This window comes from Seriola lalandi, unplaced genomic scaffold, assembly GCF_002814215.2.
Source record: "Seriola lalandi dorsalis isolate HSWRI2012SDOR001 ecotype SW California unplaced genomic scaffold, Sedor1 jcf7180002054966, whole genome shotgun sequence".
Classification (NCBI taxonomy): Eukaryota; Metazoa; Chordata; class Actinopteri; order Carangiformes; family Carangidae; genus Seriola; species Seriola lalandi.
The window spans coordinates 1,704,811-1,731,411 of NW_019525517.1; the positions used below are offsets into that span (position 1 = coordinate 1,704,811).

Genomic DNA, 26,601 nt, shown 5'->3' on the forward strand with positions numbered 1-26,601 from the left:
CAGCAGTGTGCCTGCACTCATCACATCTCTGTGTGTTTGCTCAGCTGCACTTAAGGGTGTCAGAGGGCATCATCATGTGCTAGCACCCGTACACACACATACACATTCGCGCACACATACACAAACACGACATGTCAGTTCCCTGCTCCCCTGAGACTAGCTGCTACTGACAGGAACTTAATGTGCCTCCAATCTGTATGTGAAAGCAGGCCAACATCAACACACACACATGCACACACTCAACATTTTGAGCATGTGTGCCTGTCTCTTTTACTCTCTTGCATTCTGCACACTCACATAGATCTACATGCATTACAGACATATGATGAGGGGCGCCCACACCACATACAGTATAGGAGTGGAGGGGAGCAGATGATCAGCGCAGTGTGTCAAATCGGGATCAGCACTCAGCTGTTTCAGATGTTATACCCCGCGGAGGTCTTTCATATGCAGAGCGAAAACATCTGCAGTGGCGGAGTGTGTCACATACTGTAGAGTGACAGAAAACAAACGCATAAACACACACAGGACATCGGACTACTTGGAGGATACCACTAACTCCCCAGCATTGCCGCCAGTGTCTCTCTAAGGCTATTAGCAATACAAAGTTACTAATTCCTGCTATTTCATACTGCACTGACAGCAGACACAGCCGAGTAAAAGCTGGTATAGCTAACGTCATGAGAGGAAAAAGGAAAAACATAGGGTAGATGTTTGAAATTGGTTCACTGCTGCTCTCTCAAAGTATGCAACTTGAATTTGAATATATGAGTAGGACGATCATTGAGCCGATCATATTTTTTGGATTCCAAAATTGATCAGATAAGATTGATTAAATCTGTTTCAGGTTGGGCCAGGTGCTATTGATAATCTGCAGATAAAATCAAAAGTGTGTGAGGGGGCGCAGATTTTGAATGGAAATTTGTAAGATTGTCATTATGTGTACAACTTAAATCCAGACCATTGGCATCATGTGTGTGAGGTTTTCAGTGAGATTTCAGTGCAGAGCCACAGTTCACCTGACGTTCACCTCAATCTTATGACGTTCAAATCTCTGTTCTTGAATATGGTAGTTATGTGTAGGGTGTCTGCTCTTTGTAGTTTTCAGTAATCTTGAATTGTTTCATCAGCTTTACATCTGGTTAGTTGTTTCAGTAGCTTTGTCTTTAATTCTCCACTCATAAACTGTTCACTATATATGGAACTCTGCTTTGAAAACAATATAGTATCCTGTTGTCAGTACCCATAGTAACCATTGCTTGTTCTCTATCTTTTAAGTTGCATTGTGGGATAATTTGAGTCCAGTATAGATAAATCACAGACATTAGCAGTTAACTGAGGGCTGTAAGTGCCTTATTCTTTTACATTTTGCTTGCTATATGTGACAGTTTCAAGAAGTGTATAAAACTATCTGCAAGTCTTTCTGCCATTTTCCATCTGAATGAACAGAGTTGCCTGTGATATGACAGCAGCAGCAAAGTCCAGGCAACTGCAATGTAATTATTCAATGGTCTTTCAATGCCATAATGTTTCTGAAGTGGCTTTAAATCAACACACAAAGATTTTCCTTTTCATACACAAACTCTAGCAGAAATGTGCCTAAACAAACACACACCCACATTGCATTGATCGCTGTGGAAAGAGCAGGGATTGCAGTGTCAGATTAAGGACAGATGTAGCAGCACAAGGAGGATCCCACTTCTTGGCAGGTAGCTAATGTCTCACCTTTGACCCTGTTCACCGGTGTTGGCATGCTGCCACTGTCCCAGCCTTATTAATGGGTTTCCTGCATGTCCTGCAAGGCCTGGGCTGTCACAAGCAAAGGACAATGGGAGGGGAAGATAACAAAGTGTGTATGTGTGTGTGTGTGTGTGTGTGTGTGTGTGTGTTTGTGTTTGTGTTTGTGCGTGCGTGCGTGCGTGTGTGTGCGCGCGAGTGCGCGTCCATTTGCTTATTTAAGCCTGAATCGCCACTGTGAGTGCATCCCACCTGGCACCTGTGTATAGACATACACACCAAGAACTTGTACAGAGAGCACACACGCATTAAAAACCACTTCCCACTCGTCCCACACCGCAGCCATGTTGACTGTATTAGTATTCGTGGGCAGGAGTGGCTGGTGATCTCTCAGGGAAGTGACAGTGAGAATGGGCCGTCTGGAACACTCTGTCATTCAACCCCAGTCAGGGCCTGTCCAATTGATCCAGCCCAGCTGTCAAAGTCAATGAGAGACGCTAGACTAAGGAGCAGCAGGGACGGTTTGTGCTGCCAGGGGTTATGGATGATGTATAATATAAGGATGGTGTTTGTGTTATAAGCTACCTGGCAGGAGACAATCAGTTAGCTGCGGCTCTGTGAAAAAGCCTTACGGAGGAGGACTATAACAATGACGCCCTGATGGATGTTTATTAATAGACTTTATTTTTAAGTGCTTTGCAGTGCCGCTTCACATATGAATGAGGTTTTGAAGTCACAGTGAAGTGAAGAAATACTTATTCAATCAATAATGGTAACAAAAAGCAGAACTACCCCGTCCACAACATCTGGAATCTTGCAACTTATTTCTTGGTTACTAGAATCTATTCTCTGGGAATATTCATTTTGTGGGTATTTGGTCATAAATTTTGACATGCAGGTGGCACTAGATGAAATGATAGGAATCGCCAAAATTCTAGGATTATTTATTCCTCTGGGGTCCATCTATGTCTGTACAACATTTCATGGCATTCCGATATTAGTTAAGATATTCTGTCTGAACTGAATTGGTAAATTACCAGACAAACACTACCATCCCTAGAGCCCTGCTGTCGGCGTGGTTCAAAGTCCTAAAAAGGATGTGGTTAATGTATGTTTGGAGTCAGCATGAGTTGTGATGGTCATAAATGCTAAACTGAAGCTACATAAACTTAGTCAACAGATTATCCAAGAAAGAAGAGCAACACAGATACACCACAACAATGACTGATGGGAGAAAAGAGCATCTTCCACATTACTACTTTAAGAGGTTGTGAAAGAGTTGGTGCCAAAACCCTGGCAGCAGATATTCACAGTGCCCATGTGGGATTTTAGTTAATTGTGTGATATGGATTTGCCAAGATGCTTCACACATCAGCCAGGGGTTATTGATGATGCTCCCCTATATTCAGTATTCTTTACACCTGTATAGAGAGAGTGCTTTGTCGACACAGTGTTTGGACAGCCTTTTAGTTGGCTCTATGTGGTTTAGTGGAGGCTGTTTTCCAGCAGCCATTGTCTGATGATGTATGGGCTACTATTTGGGCCCAGTCCACCTTTCACACCCTGCTTTATTCAGCTGTGATATGGCAGTGTGGACTTGGCCGGATATGCACTGTGGACGTCTGATGTTACAATGGCAGTGTCAAAGAAGAGGGTGCTCATGAAACCACTTTGAGACCAGTTGCTGGATAGTAGTAGACTTTCATCTAGCACACAGATGGAAAAATGTCTTAAAATTTGCAACTTTAAAATCAGTGGCTGTTTTTGTTTATATATGAAAATATCCTCACTCAACTCTTTTATTGTAGCAAAATATTTGGTGTTAGAAAAATTGCAGAAAAGGGTCAGAAGCTTTTAAAACAGAGTGATGATGAATATTTTAGCATGTGTGCATTATAGGTAGTATATCAGTTTCATCAACCCATGAACGGCTGTAGAGTTGACAACCAAAGAAAGGTTATAATAAGAACATGATATGGTATGTGCATGGTAATATTTTACCAAACATTTAGTGAATGGGCTGGATTCACAGTACCATCTATAACTCACACATGTTAGCATTTGATAACTTAAAATAATTGCCCTGATGCATTTATGGATTCAGTTGCAAATTCATACTCCTGCCACTGATAATCCCAAAAAGGTTTTGGTTTTAGAGCTGGAAACCATCATTATATTTTAATGATCACAGTTTGTAGCAAAAATCTGTCTGTATCTCTTGGTATTGCATCTAAACCAATCAGCCACAACATTAAAACCAGCTACTAGTTTTAATATATAGCTGCAAAATAGCTCTACAGTTTGTGTCATTATTCTGCAGGATGCCGAGAAACAAAAAGTCATTACTTGGCCTTACACAGTGCCACTATATTTCACCCATGACCACCTGTGAAAGCATGTGCTCTAGCTGTAATATTTAGCTTCTGCTCATGCAGCTTTAATGTCAGCATTTGAATGAACCTGTGTCTGCAGATGTTAGCACATTGTGGAGGAACAATTCAGTTCCATAATATTGATTGGTAAACCATTATGGAAAACCAGGCGTTTTTTTGGGCTTCTACTGTCAATGAGAAGAAGACCTAACATTGACTTAGTCAAAGATTAGAGTAGTAGTATTTCTTAAGAATTTTTATTGGTCACCTTATTAAAATGTGGGATTTCTTCAGAGTTTTCATTAACTGAATTTCTGGCAGCACAACCTTTTTTCCTTGAATAGGCCACAAGATCATGAAGCCTTAACTGCAAGGTGGAGTTACTTACAGTGTTGAGAGGCATATATTATTCTGAATAATGGTTCCTATCCTGCTTACAATCATATTCACAAATTCAATGTATAAACCAACAGAAAATGCAGAATTGTATAAATGTCCCTAGTTCTATTTCAATTACTGAAAATCTAGCATTCACTGGAAAAGGAACCCATGCCTGAGTACCCCAGCAATTATTGTTATATTCCAGACATCTTATTTGGGTTTTCAATAAGTATGTAAAAATGGGATATGATATTTTCATGGGCCAAATCAAAAAACAGAATACTTTAGTATGCTGAGTGGAAATTGGCTGTAGTTTTTCAATTACGTAACAAAAGTGGCAAACGTTGCTGATTTCTAACCAGCTCTATATATACTCATTTTGGTGTATATTAGCTACTCTTTGTAGAAATTGGAATATAAGTTTAATCCACCATGTGCATGAATTACAGTCTCAGCCAATTTCTCTGTATGCCCTTCATGCTCCTTCTGATTGGACATTTGTCCCACGCTCGATTCCATTTGATTAAGCAGAGCTAAAATGGCTCCTGGCTATAGGGAGCAGAGGGGGGAAGGTTGACTGTGGAGATTATGCTCTTAGAGACCTCTTGACTCAAATCTGTTGTCACAGTCTGCATGACTACCCAGAACGATTCAGCAGAAGGTCATATATGACCAATTTTTATTTCTTTATTTTTAAGATCAATCTCTGTTAAGCTTATACACGCACATACAATATTCTCATTTCAGTTCAATTTTATCCGTTTGATTTTACAGACCAGAGTATCACCTGGGCTAAATATTTCAACATCACCAACAGAGGGATTTTATTCAGTCACGTCCTCACCATTGCCTCCCCATGTGCCCAGCTTCTTGGCTCTCGTGGTCTACACTGAGGAGAGGAAGTCATCAAACAAGATGCCAAACCAGTCTTATCTGATAGCAGGGACACTGACCTTCTCTTCCTCATATCTGATGGTGGTTTTTATCTGCCAGACAAATGTCAGAAATACCATTCCCCAAGCACAATCACTTTGGCACCAGAGCCAACTTTTCCTCCCCTCTCCATGCCTCCCTTCCCTCCCCTCTGGATTGTGAACAGTGGTGCTCCAAAGGAGACATCTGCAATACCACAGCTGTCAGTCAAACTGTGATATAGGCGAACTCACAGCTCCCCTGAGTCTTAGGGGTGAGAGTATAATAGGCTGGGATTGAGACATAAACTTTATTAGACTTTGAAAAATTGAAAACACTCATTTAAATGTTACCAATACTGCATATTGTAAAGCATTTTACAAGTCATTTATTTATTAAAAGAAAATGTATCAGTTTTGTAAAGTCATGTACACTCAGTTGGTAGTTTATTAGGAATACCTAGCTAAAACTAATGCAATCTAATACAGCAGTCCCACAATAAATCCTGCCTTCAGGATGGTCGGAAAGTTTGATATTTGTGTTGAAACTGTTAAAGAAGTGTTGATTCAACTTTATGGTCATTGGAGGTTGCAGCTTGTGGTGCTATTGAATTGGATTGTATTATATGACGAATGTTTTATATTAATTTTGCCATTCCATTTATATCAGGGAGGGTAGGCTGAATAAAAAACACTTCTCTGTATAATGCAAAACATTATACACCACAAGCTACATCCTCCAAAATTATCATACAGTTGAATTAGCACCTCTTTAAAAGAATTTCAACAACAATTGAACATTGTACCCTTCATAAAGGGGGATTTATTGCAGGGCTGTTGAATTCGACTGTATTAATAAAGTGTACCTAATAAACTGCAAGCTTAGTGAATAGCTCCACAAGGAATAGAGCTCAGTATCAAAATCAGCCATAAACAATTTATTCTTAATTTTTTCCCCCTCATTTCAGTATGTATTTTAGCCACAAAATTTCACACATAAATCTTTAATGGAGTGGAAAAGATGCAGGGAGAAAAAACAATTACATAACAGGTCCCCTTCTAAAAATGAACAGAAAACAGAGACACGGGTGGCCTGCCAATACTTATAACAACCTTGAGCTGCAAAACACTGTATAAGCACACAGCACAAACACACAAATGCAACAGTGACAGTCTGCTAAACATAAATACCCCAGCAAACAATTTTCTGTCTGGGGAATGTTCCACAAACATCCTTAGAATGTTTTTTAAAGCATCTCAGACTGATCTGCAATGATTGTGTTAGCCTCGGGGAGGGCTAGCCTCCTCCAAGAGACAGGGAAAAGTCTTTCTGGTACCTCCACAACATTATCTTATTTAGTTGTTGAGTCTTCTTAGCTGAAGAAATAGCTACTGATGGTCAGTACATGCTTCCAAACCACAGGATGGTAGTTTGTCTCATTTTTTAATTTCAGTTCCTTTATTTATTTATTTAATAGGACCAATGCAATTTAATATTGTTACAATACAGATCATTAAACGGATGTGTTGCACAGAGAGTTTATAGCATTTGTTCATTTTTGTTCCTAGTTGGGCTTTACATGTACAGTGTAATTAAAATAGTCAGTAGTAGTTACAGTAAATACAGTGGATGTGACCTTTAGGTGTGGAGGCTTTGGAGTGGTTTAAAGGCACCTTTGGCTGAGATCTGCTGAGTAAAGTAATGTGAATAGTAATGTAACAAATTACTTCTGCTTTTGAGAAATCTGTAGTGTAGTCACTTTTTCAAGTTTAGGTAATGAGTACTGATTGCCCAACACTGCTTGTGACAGTAGAGAAAAAATGAAACAAGAGTTCCTAGAAAGCTGTCTGATCCTCTGATTCACCTTGTTGCTAGTTTCAGGAAACATTTCTCGCTTACATCTCCCAAAGAAACTGCTTAGTTTGTCCAAATCCTTAATGACATTCAGCAACAGAACAACAACTGCAACTGGTTTACATTTTTCACCAGTATGGCCCAAACCCTCAGTGTAACAGCCCATTCTGGCAACAACTTTGCGAGGATGAGACAGTTTGTATTTGATATGCATAGCAGTATGCTGCTCATACATTACACCCAGAGGGCCTGGGGACCAATGAATAAGGTCATGACGGAGTTAGAAGAGAATACAATGGAGACAAATTGTTTATGCTTGTTATGAAATCAGGTTGCTAGCATAAAGATGAGTTGAGGGTGTCGTAGAATGGAAAATGAGTTCCCTGAAGGCAGCGAAGAGGAAATAACTGAGTAATGCGTTTGCACACACAAGAAGTGCTACTGACAGTTTGAGATGAACAACTCAAGGGACAGCTTGGAGGAGTTCTCAGACTTATAATAACTTCTTTGGTCTATGTAGATTTTGGGGATGACATTATTGCTTTTGCACATGCATTTTTTTTCTGCATTGTATTTTTGTAGAACAGTAGTTTTAAAGCTGGTCCTTGAAGAGGTTCCAGGGGGTCTTCAGTGGTCTTCTCTGGAAACAGTTCAACTTGTTTGTGTCCATTTAAAGTCTCTACATTAGAGCTTACTGCACCCTAATTTGATCCACTCATGTATCCCAGTGCATTTGCGTCACAAAGCTACGCATCATTCTCAAAAATAAACCTGCAGATCTTTGAAAAACCCAGAAGGTTGTTTAACAACACTTAGCACTGTGTGAAGGTATTTTCATTATCCTCAAAAATGAAAAAAAAAACTAGTTTTGGATGGAATCACGACAATGACATGTGCTCAAGTGAACTTGATTTTATCGTTAGTTTTGCTCTGTGACTCAGATGTATTTGTAAAGCATAAGAGGCTCAGACTGAGGCTTGAAAACATTTTAGAAGCTTGGGCTCTTCATTATTCCAGATAGTTATGCTCCCAAATACTGAGAGACTGAGAGATCCTTAGTTTATCAATAAATCACTACTGTATTAATGCATTTCCCTTCAGCTTCAAGGCAAACTTCTCAAGTAATCATACCTTTATTACCCAGGAACCTAAAATAGACCCCACTATGTAAATGAAATTGTACTGTAGTTCTGTGGAAGCTTTTCTTTCTTACATATCACACAATGCAGAAATACTGCTTTTTTATCTTTAATTGTTTGCACGCTCATATGTATGGGTACAAGTGTGCAGACAGGTGCAGGCATGTGTTTTTCACAGCGTGGCAAAACTAAATTATCCACAGAGGTGTGTGTTCCTCCCTGAGAAATCGTGTACTACAAGACAGGAGAGAAAAGGGCGACTGGGCGGGTGAAGGCAGGGACAGAGATGAACCATGACCGGAGGGAGGGAGGGAGAGAGAGAAAGAGAGAGTAGTATGGATCATAATTGAGGCCTGAGTTGGTTGTTCCAGCATGGCAGACAAGTGCCACACTCTTAGACAGGGGCTAAGTAGGAGCAAGTTGGCCCACAGTCAGATTTAGGGAGCCGGGGTGCTTTATCATCCTGGGCTTGGTGCTACAGTTGACAGGTGAGTTATGAGCGGGTGCTACAGGTAGGAGACCCAGTCTTCCCACTGCTCACTATGACCTTCGCTCTGGCCATAAATAATACAAGGACCATAAAATACTGATTTAGGATAACTGGGCCAGCCCTGTCTTGGTCTGGGTTCATCTTGGCTTAATGTGGACAGGGAAGGTAGTACAGGACTACTGAGGGCTGATGTAATGGACATTGACACACTGTATGGAAGCTGTTGCACATGCAATAGGTTACACCTGTGTCCAGAAAATGTAATACTTGAGTCTAATCTCACATATTAGGATTATCAAAAATCTTGATGGGTGAAAGGAAAAATCACAATAAACAACAATCTGATAAAGAAAACAAAGGAAAATGCTCCTACACAGGACATGAGGGGTCACTAGTTTGATGAAAACGGTATGAATCATGGTTCTCTCAGTCACCACATCTCAGCCCACCAGCAGCAGCACTCTTTGTCACCGCTGTTAAAACATCAAAAGTTTGACTCAAGCACTGCAAAACATTTAACAATTATATAAAGAATTAAGGATTATTTTGAAAAATATTTTTGTGACTTGAGAGCCCTGTTCTGGTGTCAGTTAGGGCTCCTATCTTTAATTTTAAACTGGTTTAAACTGGCCTTGAATTTACAGTTGCTTGAGTACAGCATGCTTGAGACACATGAATCTATACACATATGGTGCTAATAAGGGACAGGGTAATGACTTGGCAGATGTTAGCAGTATTTCTACTGTGCCTGATGCCCTGATTACAGTAGGAACACATCTGTGTTATTTTTTCAAAATGCTGCAGTGATGGAGGTTGTGCATGGTTGGACGAAGAAAGGGCTTAACCTTTTTCTGAATGCTGATGAGACAGTTGGGATGCTGCCATATTAACAATGACAATCTTCTCAAAATAGGCTGACACACAGTTTTCATTTTTCAGCAGTTCAGTAGCTTTTCTTGTCTCCTAGACATGACATTTAAAAGATAATAAATTAAATAAATAAGTAGTTTCAGACAGTGAGAATCAAAGTCATGTTCTGTAAATACACATAGCAAGGAACTTTTTTATTACAGAATACATTGTATTGAAAGCTGCACCAAGTTAAATCTCTATTTAAATACTAGTTGTGACCTCAATGTTACTGTACTGCATTACATGCTATATTAAATCTCTATAGGGTTGATATCTGTGGATTGGTATCTTTCACTGCCCTGTAATGACAGCATGCCGAGGCAACCTTTAATCTTTGTACCTCTCACCCTGTGACATCCGCTTTACACTGAGACAGTTCTCCAAGAACATTATTGTTAGTTGAAAGTGATCTCTAATGAGTAATCAGCAATTATTTCATCATCCAATTTCTATTAGAGAGGAGTTATTTTAATTAAGAGATTCATTAAGTTAGTTCATTAATTTCCCCACAGGTGCCATGGATTCCCAGGAGAATTTCAAATCAATTCTGATCCCTATTATTTAATATCAGAGCGAACACTTGCTGAGTTGTAGGGCAGGTTCCATCTGGTGTTCATATCTGTGGGTAGATCCACTGACAGTCAATAAAATAAAAGAAGAAAATATGTATTAGATGGTTGGGTATATGGTTTGTTTCTTATGTGATTAGGAGGGATCTAACTCTGAATGTAGCGATGGCTGCATCTATAAATGAATCCATAAATTTAACCAATGCAAAATCCCATGAGTGTCTTCAGTAAAGAGAGTCTGGTATATTTTCACATAGCCAATCATAATCCTTTCAGAAGGCTGCTTAACTCTGAACTGACCGTTGCACATAATTTCTCTGCATTTGCTGCATAGTGCAGCTCAAGTCCTCTGCCTGCCCTCCAGCCATATACAGTAGCTGTCAGCCTGACACTTCTCTAAGTTGATGTATGCAGGATGTTATCTATCATTGCCACGACATTGCACATCCCCTTCAGTTTGACACATTTTGACAGACATCCTCACCCATTAATGCCATGGTATCACCTAGCTTGTTATCACTGTATCTGCAGTACGCAGAGTTCCACAAGCATTGAATGCTCAGTGTGTAGTAAACAGTGAGGTCTCTGGAGTGTGCAGCAGTCGGATAGTTTTCTCGCTTACTTGCTTTGCATAGGCTTCATGAATATTACACCTGCTTAGTGAATAGTCAAGAGATCACCTGGCTCTTCAGGCTCAAAAGGCATCGTGATGGATGTGAAATGTTGGAAAGACATTGTAGGACAAAGTGTTGGCCCACACCATCGATCACTCATGCGGAGCAGATGACACAATTCTCTCCCTCTGTCTCTCTCTCACTCTCTTCCAGCGGGCGAGTTTATCAGTGCTGCCCAGAATATTTAACAGGGAAGAGAGCGCACCCGTGGGATCTCATTTGCACAGGTGTCCATCTGGTAGAAGTTGTCTGGGATAATCTCCACATCATGTCACATTTGCATCCGAGCTTCATGAAAATGGCACACTTACTGTAAGCGCAGAGCATGGCACTGGCCAGTTCGAAGGGCGAGGGATTGTTTTCCGCCACTGTAGCGAAGACCAGTGTGTGTTGTACTAATCCACAAAGCAGCTAATGCTGCGCAATTATGTAAGGATTTAACATGTTTGTAATTGTTTGTTGGTTCAGCTCAATTTGTGTAACCAGCTTTAGTTGGAAAATTAGCAATGAGATTTTCCTAAACACTGCCAATTTGTTTGGTCTTTTAACCAGGAGGGATTTACTGCAGTCAGGCCATAGTACTTGTCAAACGTGACAGTCTTATTAGACAGTTTTAGCGAAGAAAAGGTGCTCTTATTGAATTCATTGATCATCAAGGACCTCTGCTTCAGCTCCCCTCCTTCAAATAGCACAACATTCACAGGGACTCAATGTGTTCATTGATTCCCATGTTCTCTTAAGAATTATTCAAGCAGGAGATCCAATCTCCAAAAAGGACCGCTGTAGATGCCTAGCAGCCGTAGAGTGGAGCATCACTCTGCAGGGCCGGGCTAAATCTGATCTGGATCCCAGATTGGTTTAACATTGAAAGACAAGTTTTCCCAATGGAGGGGCAACACATATCACTGTAGGTATACTACAATACCAAGCAGTGAAATGAACTGTTTTTTCCACTGGATGAATACTCATCAGTATCTGTGGGCCCAGGCAAGCATGTAGTCTCCAAACATTACAAGTAATCTTGCATTTTACACCCCCTTTCCCTTGCATTATAAATTGTCTTCTTTATGTATATGACCTGAGCAGTTACAGTACATCAATTGTAGCAAGTAATTTTCTGCTAGCTCGCTCTGTATCTGCTTAACACGTGAAAACAAAAGGCTCAATCAATCTTCAAGTGCTGTTGACATTCAAAGCTGTCGCTCCATATTACCACCCATGTCCCTGCCTCTTGTACACACATGAAGGCAATACATTATGTGTGTGTGTGTGTGTGTGTGTGTGTGTGTGTGTGTGTGTGTGTGTGTGTGTGTGTTTGGTTGGTTTTTGCCAAAAATAAATGTGACATAAAATGTGAAAATGATTTTCCAAAGAAAGGTTTCCTTCTATCTTCTGCTGAAATTAGTAATTCACATGGAATCTGAGGAATGAGCATTGTGGAACAGACCCTTAGTTTCTTTGAAGCCAGAGATGGACTGCTGGCAGCTTTTGTTTGCAAGACTTCCATATGATAAAAACTCATTTATTTCTCAGACTGATTCATCATCTTTGTGTTTTTGCAGGAACTCAACGTATTGCATGAAGGTGTCCATGTCGCTCACAGTGGCAGAAAACGACACAGACCTCTGCTACAACTCCAAAATGAGGTTCTTTGAGAAGGCTGAACTAAGCAAAAGCAAAGACATTAGCTGCCCAGGCATTGAGGATTATATACAGCCGGGAGTGGAGCCAGAGATTGTGTGGTACAAGGTAAGATGCACCTGTTTTATTTGCTGTTTGCACAAATAATTAAGATGTTTTTGGTCGTTGTGTTCTTTTTTTTAAACAGGGAGAAAAGAGAGATGTTGTCTAAACAAAGGATTTTCTCTGCCACTTTAAAATTAAAAAGCTGCACAGGGAATTTAGTCATTTATTTGAAGAATAACCTTGTTAATATCAGCTATATTCAAATCTAATTAGCTTCAAATACCATCTCATCTCTAGACTTCTGAAACTAAAAGGATCAAGATAATATATATAAACTATATATCCTACAAAAATAAATCTATTCACTGTTTTCATGGACTTAAACTTTCTCTTCCTCCTCATGAAGCATCCACAGTGTAACTGAGCCAGTCAGACCTCAAATACAGGCCACTTTGACAGAGCTGTTATGTGAAGCTTGGGGGCCAATTTATCAAACGTGAAAGTGTGTTGTGGGCTCCACACCCTCTAGTTATTGGCTCTCACTTTGTCAGTGGGGCTGGTTGAATTCTGGGAGGCCTGTCTTGGACCACAGTTTGAAACCAAACCCACAATGCCCCAGTTTCCTTTGCCTCAGGTGTTCTGTGGCCCAAAATCTGAAAGGCCCTGACTGTCTATGGAAGGCCATACCTATGCACCAGCTACATAATAGTATGCTGTAGGGATCCATTTTATACCTAACATTGTTGTATATTGTGCAGTGTCCTTTTAGCCCGACTGCTGGTGGAATTCGTTGAATCTGACCCCAGACTAAAATTGGTTAAAGATGTAGTCAAGACCAAAAGACCGAAGCTCTAGTGCTCCACCAAGACCAAGTTTGAGTTCTAACTATAATATAACCACAAGAATTGCTCAGGACTGCATTGCATTCAATTTAAATGTACACAATCAGGAATTTAGCTGTACTATTTTCTATTTTGACGAACAGTGCCGTCTTTCAATACAAATACACACTGGTGTAATTCTTTAAATTTATTGTGAACATGCATCAAAGGCTTGTCGTTGGCAATCACATCAGAAATCAAAACGAATCATTAATGACAAACTTCATATGCCTGAATAGTTGCAATTCATGTCACTTTTCTTAAAACCCTCAACCCAATTAAGTAAATTGCTACTAGAAACTAGAAAGGACTTCACACATAAACTTAGTAGGTTTTATGAAATGAAACGTTTATTGCAACCCGATCCAATAATGTTGTCTTGTCTCAGAATGATAAACGCAAAGCCATTCAACCTCATAAATCCCAGTTAAAAAAGTATTAGAGTCTGGGCAACAGCGGTGCACCAAACTAATTTAGCATAATTTGGGGAGAGCTTGAGGCCTCTCCACCATGACGTATGACTGTGTGGAAAGCTACTGTAGTGCTTCATGACAGTTTAGTTACAAAGAGCCCTCTATGGATTTACCCTTTTTTCATTCAGTATGCTTAAGATGAAACAAATAATGTCTCGTCTCTGTTGCTAATGATTAGAGTTTTTTGTACATTTCAAACAGCAGCTTCAATTGGAAGCCGACAGTAAAACTAAATCAGTGTATTTGCTTCATTTTTAACATTCTGTATCCCCATGCTCGTTTGAATAAAGGAATGCAAGCCAAAGCAGTGGAGACAAACCATAGAAAGGAGGAGGGACACTCTGTCTATCAAGGAAGTACGGGAAGATGACATTGGGAATTACACCTGCGAACTGCAGTTTGGGAACTTTGTGGTTCGGAGGACTACTGAGTTATCAGTCACAGGTAAGAAAATAGTCTACATTTCTTCAATGCTACACGATCTTTGACTTCAGAGTCATCTCTGCTTACTTTTGTTGATATCTTATACTGTGGGTATTTTAATGTAAGAGGTACAAAGAGCTTGAATTGCTTTGGTGCTTGTAACAGAAAAAAAGAACATCACACCAAAAGCCTCAATGCAAGTATACTTTTATTAATATGTTTAAAAATAGAAGCATTTCCACAAAAGAATGTCCTCGTTGCATACGCCTTTGTGCACTGTGTGTGGTGAGTGTCTTTACAGATTGTGTTTTTTTTTACACTGTGATCTAGCAAAAAAAAAAAAAAAAAAAAAAAAAAAAAAAAGGCTTCAGGTTGTTGTCGTTGTTGTTAAAAAAATTAAGTTTTTTAAGCTGATCTCTGCGCCCTTTGCCAATAGTGGAGCTGTCTCTGTGAATTCCAGGCTGCTTTAATTGCTAAGTAGAGGAATTCACACAGAGCCACTTCAGCACTTTTTCTTAAGGCTGTTGAAATATTTAAGCCTGAACCTAAAGTGGGTGACAGATTGCTTGCCACTGACACTGTCACAGCCAAGGTTGACACAGCAGGCGCTGTGGATAGGGAGAACCCTAAATTTACAACTTTATTAAACACACTTCTTTTTGTTTTTTTTAGCTTATCTGACTGGAAGTTGTTCTGGTAGTTTTCCTGAGTGATATCACTTTAAATTTGTGATCAGTAAACAGCAACACAGAGCTGATATTGACTAAAATTAGTATTTTAATAGTGTTAATTTAACTGCAACAAAATGAATCATAAGAGAAACAAGACTTCTTGTTTCAGGGATTTATCACTTGCCAGATTTAAAATCGTCCTATATTACAGATCTGCTCCATTATAAAATGTCCCTGTAAAAGTAGAGCTCACGTTTGTTTGAGTAAATGTGTTCCTGCTTTGTTCAGTTTCACAACAGCTTCTCCTCTCTCTGACTCATTTGGCTGAGCTCACCCTTCCTGTGGTGGCTCATGTCTTCAAGGATAGGAACAAATGCAGGATGACGCAGACTGAAACAAAACAGAGAGAAATGAAGAGGATAGAGGGGCTGTTGTGTTTCAGCGCGGCTGCCATCACACATTGTGGGTGTGAGGGTCAGACAAAGTGTTGGCTGTTAACTGCTACCTGATTACATTTTATAGTCCTTTTAAAGAGACAAAGACAGACTCCAGTGAAGGCCGAGTTAAGTCGTAAATCATTTTCTCACCAACCTCAAAATGTCATCCAGGGGGAATAGTCTTAATCTCTCTATCTACTTTGGAGACATTCAGCATTTCAAAACAGGTGGCAAAAGATGATTGATGATTGGACCATGGCAGTAGAAACAGCATTTGTGATTTTTTTTTTGTTGAAAGAAATAGACTCCTCCACCTGTGACTGTGTGGGTTTACACTCATTCCCAGTCTGCCTGTAGGTGTGAATGTGTCTCTTTTTAGTTTTATGATAGACTGGCAGCCTGTCCAGGATGTACCCTCGCTCACGCTCAGTGATAGGCTCCAGCTCTCACAACCTGTAAGCAGTATAGAAAATAAATGGATGGATATGTGTCAATTTTATTTCATAGTTTGGTTTAAGATGAAGTTGTCAGTATGTGCGAAAGAAAAGGAAGTAATTACTTTTTTGGCAGAATTTTCTCCATCACTTCTATAACTTACTATAAGTTTTGTTCAGAAAATAGCACAAACCTTTGCAGTACATCGAGTCTTAGGTCTAATTCCACAGAGGCAGTAGATCAGTAGTTTATTGATATACTTAAATGTTTCTTTTAGGATACAGAGATGCAAATAAAACATTTCACCTAAAACGTGACTGTATGTTAAAAGATGCTATTTTTCCTAGAGGCAACAAAGTATAACAAAAATTCCCATTGTTCTTTCTGAATATGGAGTGCCTTTTATCTTTAGAAACCAATGCCAGTGTTAATTCTGTTTTTTGGCTTGGTTGCTTTCCTTTTAGGCAGAATTGCTTTCCTTTGAGTTTTGGCATTTATTTCTTTATTTACTGTCTTCGATTGAAGAAGTTTTGAGTTTTCGTACGCAGCGTTTTCTTTTGTACAGCCATAGTGGCTGCACTGATCTTGCTAACTATCCAGTTCTTTTGATCTATCTTCTTTTCCTGTCTGCTGTCACTGCTTCAGTACACATGAAACACATCACATCCTATAAGGAAGGGGATTTTGTTCTTGGAAAGAACTCCATAGTGTTTAGGGTTCATCTCCACTTCTAAACACCTTGAACTTTGATGTGCTTATTGTAAACAAATAATAGATGCATCCACTGCTTTTATACTGAATCAGTGTCCTCCACTAGTTTTAATATTCATTACTTTTGTGTGCAAAACACCCAAGTTTTGTCTAATTTTCACAATTTATCATGATAATAACCATTCTAGGGTTCAATTGTTCAGGAAATTGGCAGCCATTTATCCCCATTATATACCCATCTAGAGGGCCAGTGAGAAGAACTGTGAAATACACTACAAAGGGAAAAAAACTGTTCTAGCAAGACCAGTGTCCAATAGTAACCTAGAGTATACTCATACTGCATCTAGTAGTCTGTGTAGTGGAACTTTACAACCCATGACGTGGGTTCTTCCCATGACCTAAACTTGTAAGAAACTTGTGAGGTTTTGTAACAAGGTTAATTGTTGTGTAAAAAACCTTTGAGACTTTGGTACAAGGATAATTCATGTGTTTCCACAGTAATTTAAAAATTGGGCAATGTGGGTATACGCAGATAAAAATACAAAAGCCATGAATTTGCAATTTTTATGTGCTGTTTTGTAAGCAAAGTGAATGCTTGTGGGACAAACAGTGTCAGTTATTTCTTACATTGTCTGTCCCAAAAGTTCTCAGCTGGGTTGATTTTGTTATTAATTGTTATCTTATATACTGTGTAGGGTTCATATGCCAGCGCAAAATCAAAGGGCACTGCTGGAAGATGCTATCAAACCACTCTGTAGCTTTTCACTTTGCACCACTGCTTTGTGATCCCATATTTTTAATATTGTTTAATCTATCAAAACTGTCCCAACTCAGTTTGACTGTCTGTTGTCCCCACCTTTGCCAAACACTGAGAAATCACTGAAAAATCTTCCCGTACACCTTTCATTTCAAACCGCTGACTCCAGGTCATTCTTAATGACCTCCTCTTCCCAAATACCAGGGAGAGCCTGGGCATCTTTGTAAAGCATTGGTTGTCTTGGTCAATACAGGTGAAGTAGTCAAATTGTGACTGATGTTACTGACTTGTTAATTGCAGTCATTAATGTTGACAACGTCTGTTTGGTGAATCACTTGACAGCACTGCTGGCATCTTCTTCTTACCTTACCTGGAACTTGCATTCAGTACCTCCTCTTCAGCAATGCCAAAGTTTAGTTCAACAGACATCCCTCCCCAACACACACACACAACACACACACAACACACACGCACAAAGACGGTGGAGGAGAGTGGAAACAAAAGCAGAACCTGTGATAATAGCTACTCATTATGTTACATTTCATTATATTCCTGCTGAGGAAAAGGGATTTAAGTATTCCACATAGACCTGACCTTTCTATCAGCGTGCTTTCTTTTTTTATCTAGAGTAAGTATACATGGACTTTTATGTCATATTATCAATCTCCCACAGATAATTCAAATTCACCATCAGAACCTTTGTCACTCCCCTCTTTATCAACAGCCTACAGCCCCTCTCAAAGCAGCGCAATGGGACAAAAGGTCAGATTCCATTTGATTATAATGAGCACAGCTAAAGTCATAATGAGCTCCCTTGCTGAGTGATTGGAAGTGACATTCATTTTAAATGAAATTTGGGGTTTTATGTCTTCTTGTTCTTTGTAAGGTGCTCTGTTTGATGTCTTAGATTAAACACCGCAAAATAAAGGAACGGTGATGAAATAGATATACAGGGGAGCAGCAACTTTAGTGTCAGTGTAGCTAATGAGCTGGGACTGATGTTGTTAACCAGCTTTTCTTATTTTGAACCAGCATGCAATGAGGCGTATTTGGTTGATGAAGGGAAGGGGCGTGCTTTACAGCGTGAGCATCTAAATAGCCAAAAAGCCTGAGATGCACAGGCAAGACAATCATGAAAACAGCTCTTCACATAAAATGTCCCTGCATTTCCCTTAAAAACCGCATGATATTTTCCATGTCCTTTAAGTCTGAGCATTTTGAATAGACAGAGCTGATACTATGGTAGCTTTATGGCTTAAAGCAGTTCCCATTTAACACTCTTTTTGACAGTCTTTCAGTCTAGCACATTGAAACCCAATTTCTCTTGACTGAACTGTAGTTTCTTGCTAGATAGCACCATGTTATTTCTGTGACTTGCTTACTGTTGAATATTATTGCAGAGTGACTTGACTGGTTGGAAATGAAAGGCACTATTTTGCTTCCTCAGCTCAACCACTTCTCCTGAATGATGGTAACCTTTCCCTTGATATGTGTTTTCTGCTGTGCTTTTGTAAGCTAGAGGCTATTTTCTGCAAACATAGACAATAAAGAATAACAGGAGTCCGGTACAAGTTTAGAACATAACACTTAAGTAGAGAACAAGACTTTTTGTGACTCTCACTGAGCTTCTTTTGGAACATGACAAGTAAGGACAAACTCGAAAAGAAATGTGTTTGCTAAATGCAATAAAGAAGAAAAAATAACTATAAAAGCCCATTACTTTAAAGTCAAAAAGCTGCGGATGAAAGGTTCCCCCACAGGAAAGAAATAAGTAGAGCTCATACAGGAGCGTTGCTTTGGAATTCTCAGGGACCACAGTGACATGCAAGACCTGGGGCACTGTTTCTGGCAAGCTTCTCCTGTGGCAGTGATTACCTTCTTACAGTATAACATTAGCCTATTCAGTAGCATACGTATTCCTTTGACTGTCTTACTGTCACATGACCCTTGTTTTGCACATGGTCGTAGTCCCCTGAGAATATCCAAGGTTGAATTACGCTGTGGTGAGAACCAAGATAATGAGAATGCTTATAAACACTGGGTGTATGTCATTATCCAGGTAATGTATTAAGATACAGATCACATGTTAACATCACAGGTGTGAACTGGGTCTTGGAATTGGAGTGTGCCAGAGATATTAACAGGTGAACAGATAAATGGAAATAAAGGTTTGCAGTAATTAGCCAGCAGAATGATTTATCAAAAATCTTGTGTGTGCAGCGAGTCATGCTACTTATTATTCTGCCCTGCTATTTTAGTATGTAAATTAGACTTTACAGCAAGACAGTGATGCTCAGGCTACCGTACCATGCTGTGTTAGCAAGCGAACAAGCTGAAATTAAAAAGTAGTAGTACTGCGGCAACAAGCTCATCATTTAGAAACACAACCAGCTTCTCACAACCACAAGTCCCTCCAGTATGAGCATCAGAAGCTTTAGAGGAAACTTTTGTTTGTTTTCTTTTCAATATTGGAATCATTGTTTTTTGCATCCTGACCTGGCACATCTTGGATGTCATTACTCTATAAGATATGCAATCCTGTCACCATGATGAATGCTGTTATACCTGAAACATATTGATTTTTTTATACTTCAGTCTAGTCTATTGTTCTCCAGGAGCAGCTAAATGACTTTAGTTTTGCTGAGTAAAAATAAATGTGGTGTTTGTTTTGGTGGTGGCAGTGAGAGGAACACAGAGAGCTCGTGGCACAACAACAGTAGCGGTAGAGTTTAAATAACCTCAAATATCCATTCAGTATTCAATCATTTACAGTATGAACTCATTTGTTGAACGTTGAAATCTTAACACGGCCTCTATGTCCTTGTTTATCCTAATAAACTGTTTACTTCTGCGGCTCAGTGTAACGCTAGTGCCTCTCCAACACCTCTATTCTGCAAAGCATATCTCCTGCCAGCACGATTTGGTGGCCATTACCAATTTCCTCTCCCATCTCTGAGTTGACTCATTAGCATATGAAGAAGGTTGAAATATAATTGCTCCTTTAATTGATGGAAGATAATTAATCAGGCAAAGGTACTGGTGGAAAAGAGAAGACGAAGCACTGAGTGGATTCAGAAAGTAATCCTTTTCTTCTTGTGAATTTGATACTCTGTGTAATCAGCAGGTGCTTAATGAGGTTTATTCATTTTTGCATCTTTTATATATATATATATATATATATATATATATATATATATTATTATATCATATCTTTGATATTTTGTCACTTTATTGGGAGAACATACTTATGAATAAAAATGAAGCTTGTCATTATTCTTCAAGTCCGCTGTGATTTGAATTCATCGTCTCCCGCTGTGGCCGATGGTGCATTTCAACTCTTTGAATCTTCAAGAGTGAGGGTTATTTATTATAGCAAAGCATTATGTTGACTTGTTTAACTTGATAGTCTTTAGTGTTTTCTGATTGATTTGAAGCCATTAGTTATATTTGTGGATGTTTCCTTTAAGAAATACACACGGACACTTGCTGGATCTCAGTGCTTGGTTCATTTTCATTTACGGCTGCTTTTATGTCATAACCTTGGCATGGCGTTATGATCTTCACACCCTCACAATGTTCAGAAGCAGTGGCGCTGGCTCTTATGTGTGCTGTTCTCGCCACACATCCCAGCGCAGTGGGAATTCAGTGGATTAATTAAGATTGTCACTCAAACATCTGGCTGCTGTGGAAATGGGCTACAGAGTATTATTTTAACCTTCTGGCTTTTCCATGGGCACTTGGACCGGGCTTGTTTCTATCTCTCATGATGATACATCCAACAGCATGATGGGAAAATGAGGAGGAGGGAAGTATTCAATGACACAATATGTCTGTGTGTAAGAGTGCACGCCTGCCAAACTGTAAAGCTCACACTGCAGTTACTATAGCATATTGAATGTGCAGACCCACATTAATAGTGTGGGTGATGGAGCTATTATAATTACTTGGCTTTCTTAGTAGTATTTCCATTATTACATTCATTTTCTATCTAAATGGCACAAAAATAACTGTAAATACAGTATTTGCCAGCTGATGACAGGTTACCCAGCTACATTTGAAATAAACCAGCTAGGTGGTCAAAGGGAAATGTACATCAAGGGCAACCCCTCCAAAACAAAGGAGACTTTTTAATACATTCATTTCTTTATTAACAATGATCTATATTTACATTTAGATAAAAACTACGCACAGTAACAGATCAAGGATTAAAAGAAAGTAAACTTTAGCAGAAAGAGAGAAAAATCAATTTGCATTTTTGCATCCAACATCAACATTTATACATTGAGTAGGCCTGCCAGTGTTGCAGTTTCCTTTTCCCCCTTTATTTCACTTTTAAAAATAGCTTCTCCTTGACCAGCTACAACAGTAAAATGCTGCTAATCCAGTAATGCATCAGTTATTATTAGATTTTAATAATCTAATAATATAAGGCTGTTGATGTTAGGTAGGTAGCAGGTTTTCTTATTGAATTAATGTGGCTGCTGGCTAGGTACTCTACTACCGCTTTCTCAAAACGGTTGTCATCGGCACATTGGAATTATGTAATGACTTCAAACCTATACCTGTGATGTACATGATAAATAAGTGAGCACTCTATCTTTTAAACCTTTTGTTTGTTTGTTTGTGTTTTGTTCTTGAACTTGTGAACAAACAGTTGCCTATTTACACATCCAGCAGTGACAGAGAGCTCCCTGTAGATATTTGATCCATTGTTAATATAAAAATATTGATTGGAGATTAAATTACTGTATCACTATTGCCCTCCATATACAACAAACTACATTCATGTTGACGATGTTACACAAGAGGAAAAAAATGAATGAGAGCATTAAGTGGTGAACCTGAGTAGAATTAATGAAGAATTGTAACAAAGGTGACACAAGGAGTTTACTGCTATAATACATGTGCTGTTATGAAATGCACTTAAATCTGAGCGAAGAGCTCTTAAAGCATGACGGATGGCTTTTTGATCAGTGGGAATGATTTTATTCATGTGGCCCTGCTGCTTCTTTTCCTGAATGAATTACTGGGTGAGGGTCTCTGGAAACTCTGAGGATAGGTCATTCGCATGTAACACCTTATTATTCTTGTCTGTCTTAGAAAGAATATGCTAAATCATCAAACAATACATCAGGATAAAGCAAAACACAATGCCAAATCTAAAAAGTCAAGATTTTTTTGTTATTACAGTTTTAGTATTTTAAGATTTATGATACCATCTTTTTATCACCTCTTTTTTCTGCCTGAGCCCTGTATCGCCATTTGTCACGTCCCACCACTGCCACTACTCTCTGCCACAACAGTCAAGACCAAATATCAATCACAGGTGAGAGGCAGAACCTGAGGCTTTCCTTTACAACCAATAATGGACCGTCTGCGGTCTCAAGCTTGACTTTGACAGTGACTTTTTTTTCTCTTATTCTTCTACTGGCACCTTCTAAATTGTGTAGTCAACTATGGCACCAAATTGAAGGACTTGTTGCAAAAGAGCATAACCACGTTAACACCATTCAGAAATCATTGTTATGTATTGCCACCTGAGGTCTTCAGTGAACAAAAAACTGTGTGAATGTAGGGTTTATAAGTGAGACCAATACAAATCAAAGAATGAGAGGAAAATAAGACGATGTGCAAATGGCTTTTTCCTCAAGGCTTGAACTTGTTTGTCAGTTTTTTAGCAGTGAACCAGATATAGAGTGAAAAAAATGACCTTAATCTGTCACCAAGGACATATATTGTTTATGTTCAGTGCAAGTGGATGTTTTTCCAAGCAGTCTCTTCCTCAGGCTTTTTCCTTTTAATAAACTGTCCTTGACCTCCACTCAGACAGAGACATAGAGGTCAGGCAAAAGCTTCAGCAGAGAGGATTTTAGCAGAGAACTCTTCCCTTGGTGAAACAGTCTTTGACACAACTAAGAATAGTGTAAGAACCGTGAAAACATTGTAAAGTGCTTTTCTGAGACCTACACTTGGCAACTTTGCACTTTAGAAAGAAAGACTTATTTTGAAAGAGTTTTGGAATTTATTTCCTAAAAGCCATGTGACCATTTTATTTTTAACAAGGAAGTTTTGTGTTTTGCTCAACTTCAACTCATTGCTTATTGTACTACAGTGATGATTTCCCAGCACTGACCATATCACATGTCAGAATTTAATCTGGGTTTATGACATAATTGGGTCTCGTTTGTGGTGGAGAATGAGCACTCTTGACTGTTGCGGCTCGTATTTGTGATTTAGGTCGATGAGGCACATGTATTTTTAGATAAAACATTTTCTTGTGCATGTTTAATTGCAGAAGGCATCAGTTGGAGAAATCTTTATCAAACCTGCTTCGAGGATCTGTGGTGAAATGTTGTCTTTCCCATGATGGATCATTAACTTTTTGTTAAAGGACAGCTCCCAATTAATTTTTAACAATATTATTCATAATGCATGTGTGACTATCTATATATATATATATATATATATACATACATAGAGAGAGAGAGAGAGAGAGAGAGAGAGAGAGAGAAAACATTTTAAATCTAACAGCAAATGTATCCATTTAGAAACACCATGATCACACCTGAGACTGAGCACTAAAATCTGCTAACATTAAATTCAAACAGCAGAAACAGAACATCCGAACATTCGAGAGGGATTGTTCTTGACATACATTTGTACAGTTAGTTAAATTTGGACGTTTAAAGTTTAAAGAAATAGACAAATGAGAAAAACCCATTATGTAACAGTTAATTGATTATAAATATGTCCTAATAATATGTTTTATTCTTCTAGTAAATGATTGATCGATTAATCAAATACTCTCAATTTTCCAAACGTAGCTATTCTCCAGTCAGCGCCGTAGTTCTTCACTGTATCCAGCTGTTTGCCTTAACTCCTTGTTCTCACCGATGCCCCCATTCCCCTGTGGCTTTGCCGGCTGTTTGTTATGTGTTCCCCTGCCATCACTACCCAACGCAACCCTGCGCTCTGATCAATCCAGCAGCAGTGTGTGTGTATGCTGTAGTGCACACTCAGCATCCTGGTGGGTTTCCACCTGCTGGCGCCATCAAAGGAGCAGCACACAGGAGATGTGATTGCAGAGCTTACAGCAGGGGAGGAAGTGGGCGACACAGGAGAGAAAATATCTGAGCATGAAGCATGTGCAGAGTGTGGTGTTCTCAGACTGGAGTGGTTACTTGGTTACTGCATATCAGTTCATGCTGTAATTTCTCTGAAATATGTGTATAGCTGTCAAAAGTGTTTTTTGGTTTGCAGGGAAAGGGAGAGTTCAACATTATGATTTGACTTTGAATCCCTGAGATAAAGGCATTCATAGATTCAGAGCTTGGCAAAATCCATCTCCCTGTGTTTGTATCCCTCTATATCCTGAGGTCATCTACAGTGTTTGCATTGTTTGCTTCCATGAAACAGTGACGGGTAATTGGCAACGAGTTTCTGGATGCCTGTTTTTTGGCTTGGCCTGCCAGATATGAGCCCCATGAACAAACTGCCGAGGACGAGCTCCAGGAATTAGTTTGACTTGGCCAGCTTTCCACAAGGTGAGATGACTTTGATCAGTGTCCCCTTGTTTGATGAGGTGGCACTTTCTGGGCACAAATGCTGTTTTAAGCAAACAAAGGACTATCTCCCTTGGCATTTTGTCACACAATTTAGGACATGGGGCTAGCAAGGGTGGACTGGAGGATTTAATGCATTTTAAGTGCTAAGTATATGGAGAGTTAGAGTTGTGTAGACTTACTGTACAGTGCATGTCATTACCAGGCATGGCAAAACAAAGCATTTCATAGCAATGCAGGGAATATTTCATGCGGCACATGTTTGTGTGTCATTGGAATTTATGTTGCATCATGTTTGTATTTTTACACCTTGTACAGTGAATGGGAGGGGATGTCCCATGAAATTGGATTTGGTTTTGGTTTTCTGGTGATAAGTAATTCACAGTAAAGACTGAGTAATCATGCTAACAATAGACATCCATGGACCACATTCTTCTGACCACATTTTTTTCTTCACCTACAGTTTTGACAACAGTAGCATGTGCTGCAGAAGCAGCCCAAACTATCTGAATACCATCTTTCTTGTCACTTGAGTAAGTGACACATTATGCCTCCAAGTATCCGAAGAAATTCTCTTCACATAGAGCGACTTTGCGATCATTTTTGTCCGATGGAAGTATTCACTTGAAGGTAGTTGGTAGTGCGCCTTCATGTCACGAAGCAGAAAGAGAAGTATAAGTCACTCAGTTGAAGCCTGGAGCACATACGTGAAATGCCATACAGACAACAGTCGTAGTCAGGGTACAATAGCTGGTATGTGCACATCTCTGGAGTGAACGTGATCAAGTTACAGCTTTCTTGGAGAGCTGACACATTTAAGTTCTAGGGAGTAAAACAGCAATGTATCCCATGAGCCATACGGGCTAAAATACAGTAGAGAACAACGGGTGTAGACGTTTGAGGCATGTCATATGGCACCTGTGTCTTGTCATCAAAGGTGTGGAAAGGTAGTAAATGGACATGTTAGACTTCCATGCCATGTGAAGTAACGGAGATTCTTTAGTTAGTCACATTTGGTCTTTTGTTACTTGAACGTGGAGTTGGCGGGTGGAGCAGCAACAGCACACTCCTCCATCATATGTGACAAGTACGGATATTCAAAATTATAGGACAAATAATTTGACTGGCTGAGAGTGATTCATCATCACACCCTCCTCTATTTACCGTATATTCCACATTTGCCAACTCATTTGCGCATAGTGCCCATGGGCACCCAAATTGGCAACAAAAATGGCAGGTGCACTTGGCCGTCATTGTCTGTGTCCTCATAACATATCACTTGTGCTTTTTTTTTGTGAATGTGTGATTAAATCAGCCTGTATATGTAAATCTGAACCCAGAGCTGCTTTGAGTGAATATTTACTGAAACCTCTGCCTAAGAGATGAGGTCTTCATGGAGCAGGTGAAACCAAGCAACAGATGTGATGCTGGTTTGAACAGATGGTGCAAAAATGCAAAAAGGTCAGGTGGTCTGGTGCCTGTGTTGCTCTTGCAGCACATTGATTGGCCTGTTTTTTAGAAGGAA

The 26,601-nt window shown here is 39.4% G+C and overlaps 1 protein-coding gene across 1 annotated transcript in view; it reads left to right on the plus strand.

Moving 5' to 3' along the window:
- The window catches only part of LOC111646169 (interleukin-1 receptor accessory protein-like 1), a 226,714-nt gene that overhangs the window by 89,141 nt on the left and 110,972 nt on the right, over positions 1 to 26,601 (plus strand). The window contains exons 4-5 of the mRNA XM_023395600.2: positions 12,603 to 12,789; positions 14,371 to 14,524. Of these exons, the coding sequence (XP_023251368.1) occupies positions 12,603 to 12,789; positions 14,371 to 14,524 (341 nt within the window). The remainder of the gene's footprint in view (positions 1 to 12,602; positions 12,790 to 14,370; positions 14,525 to 26,601) is intronic.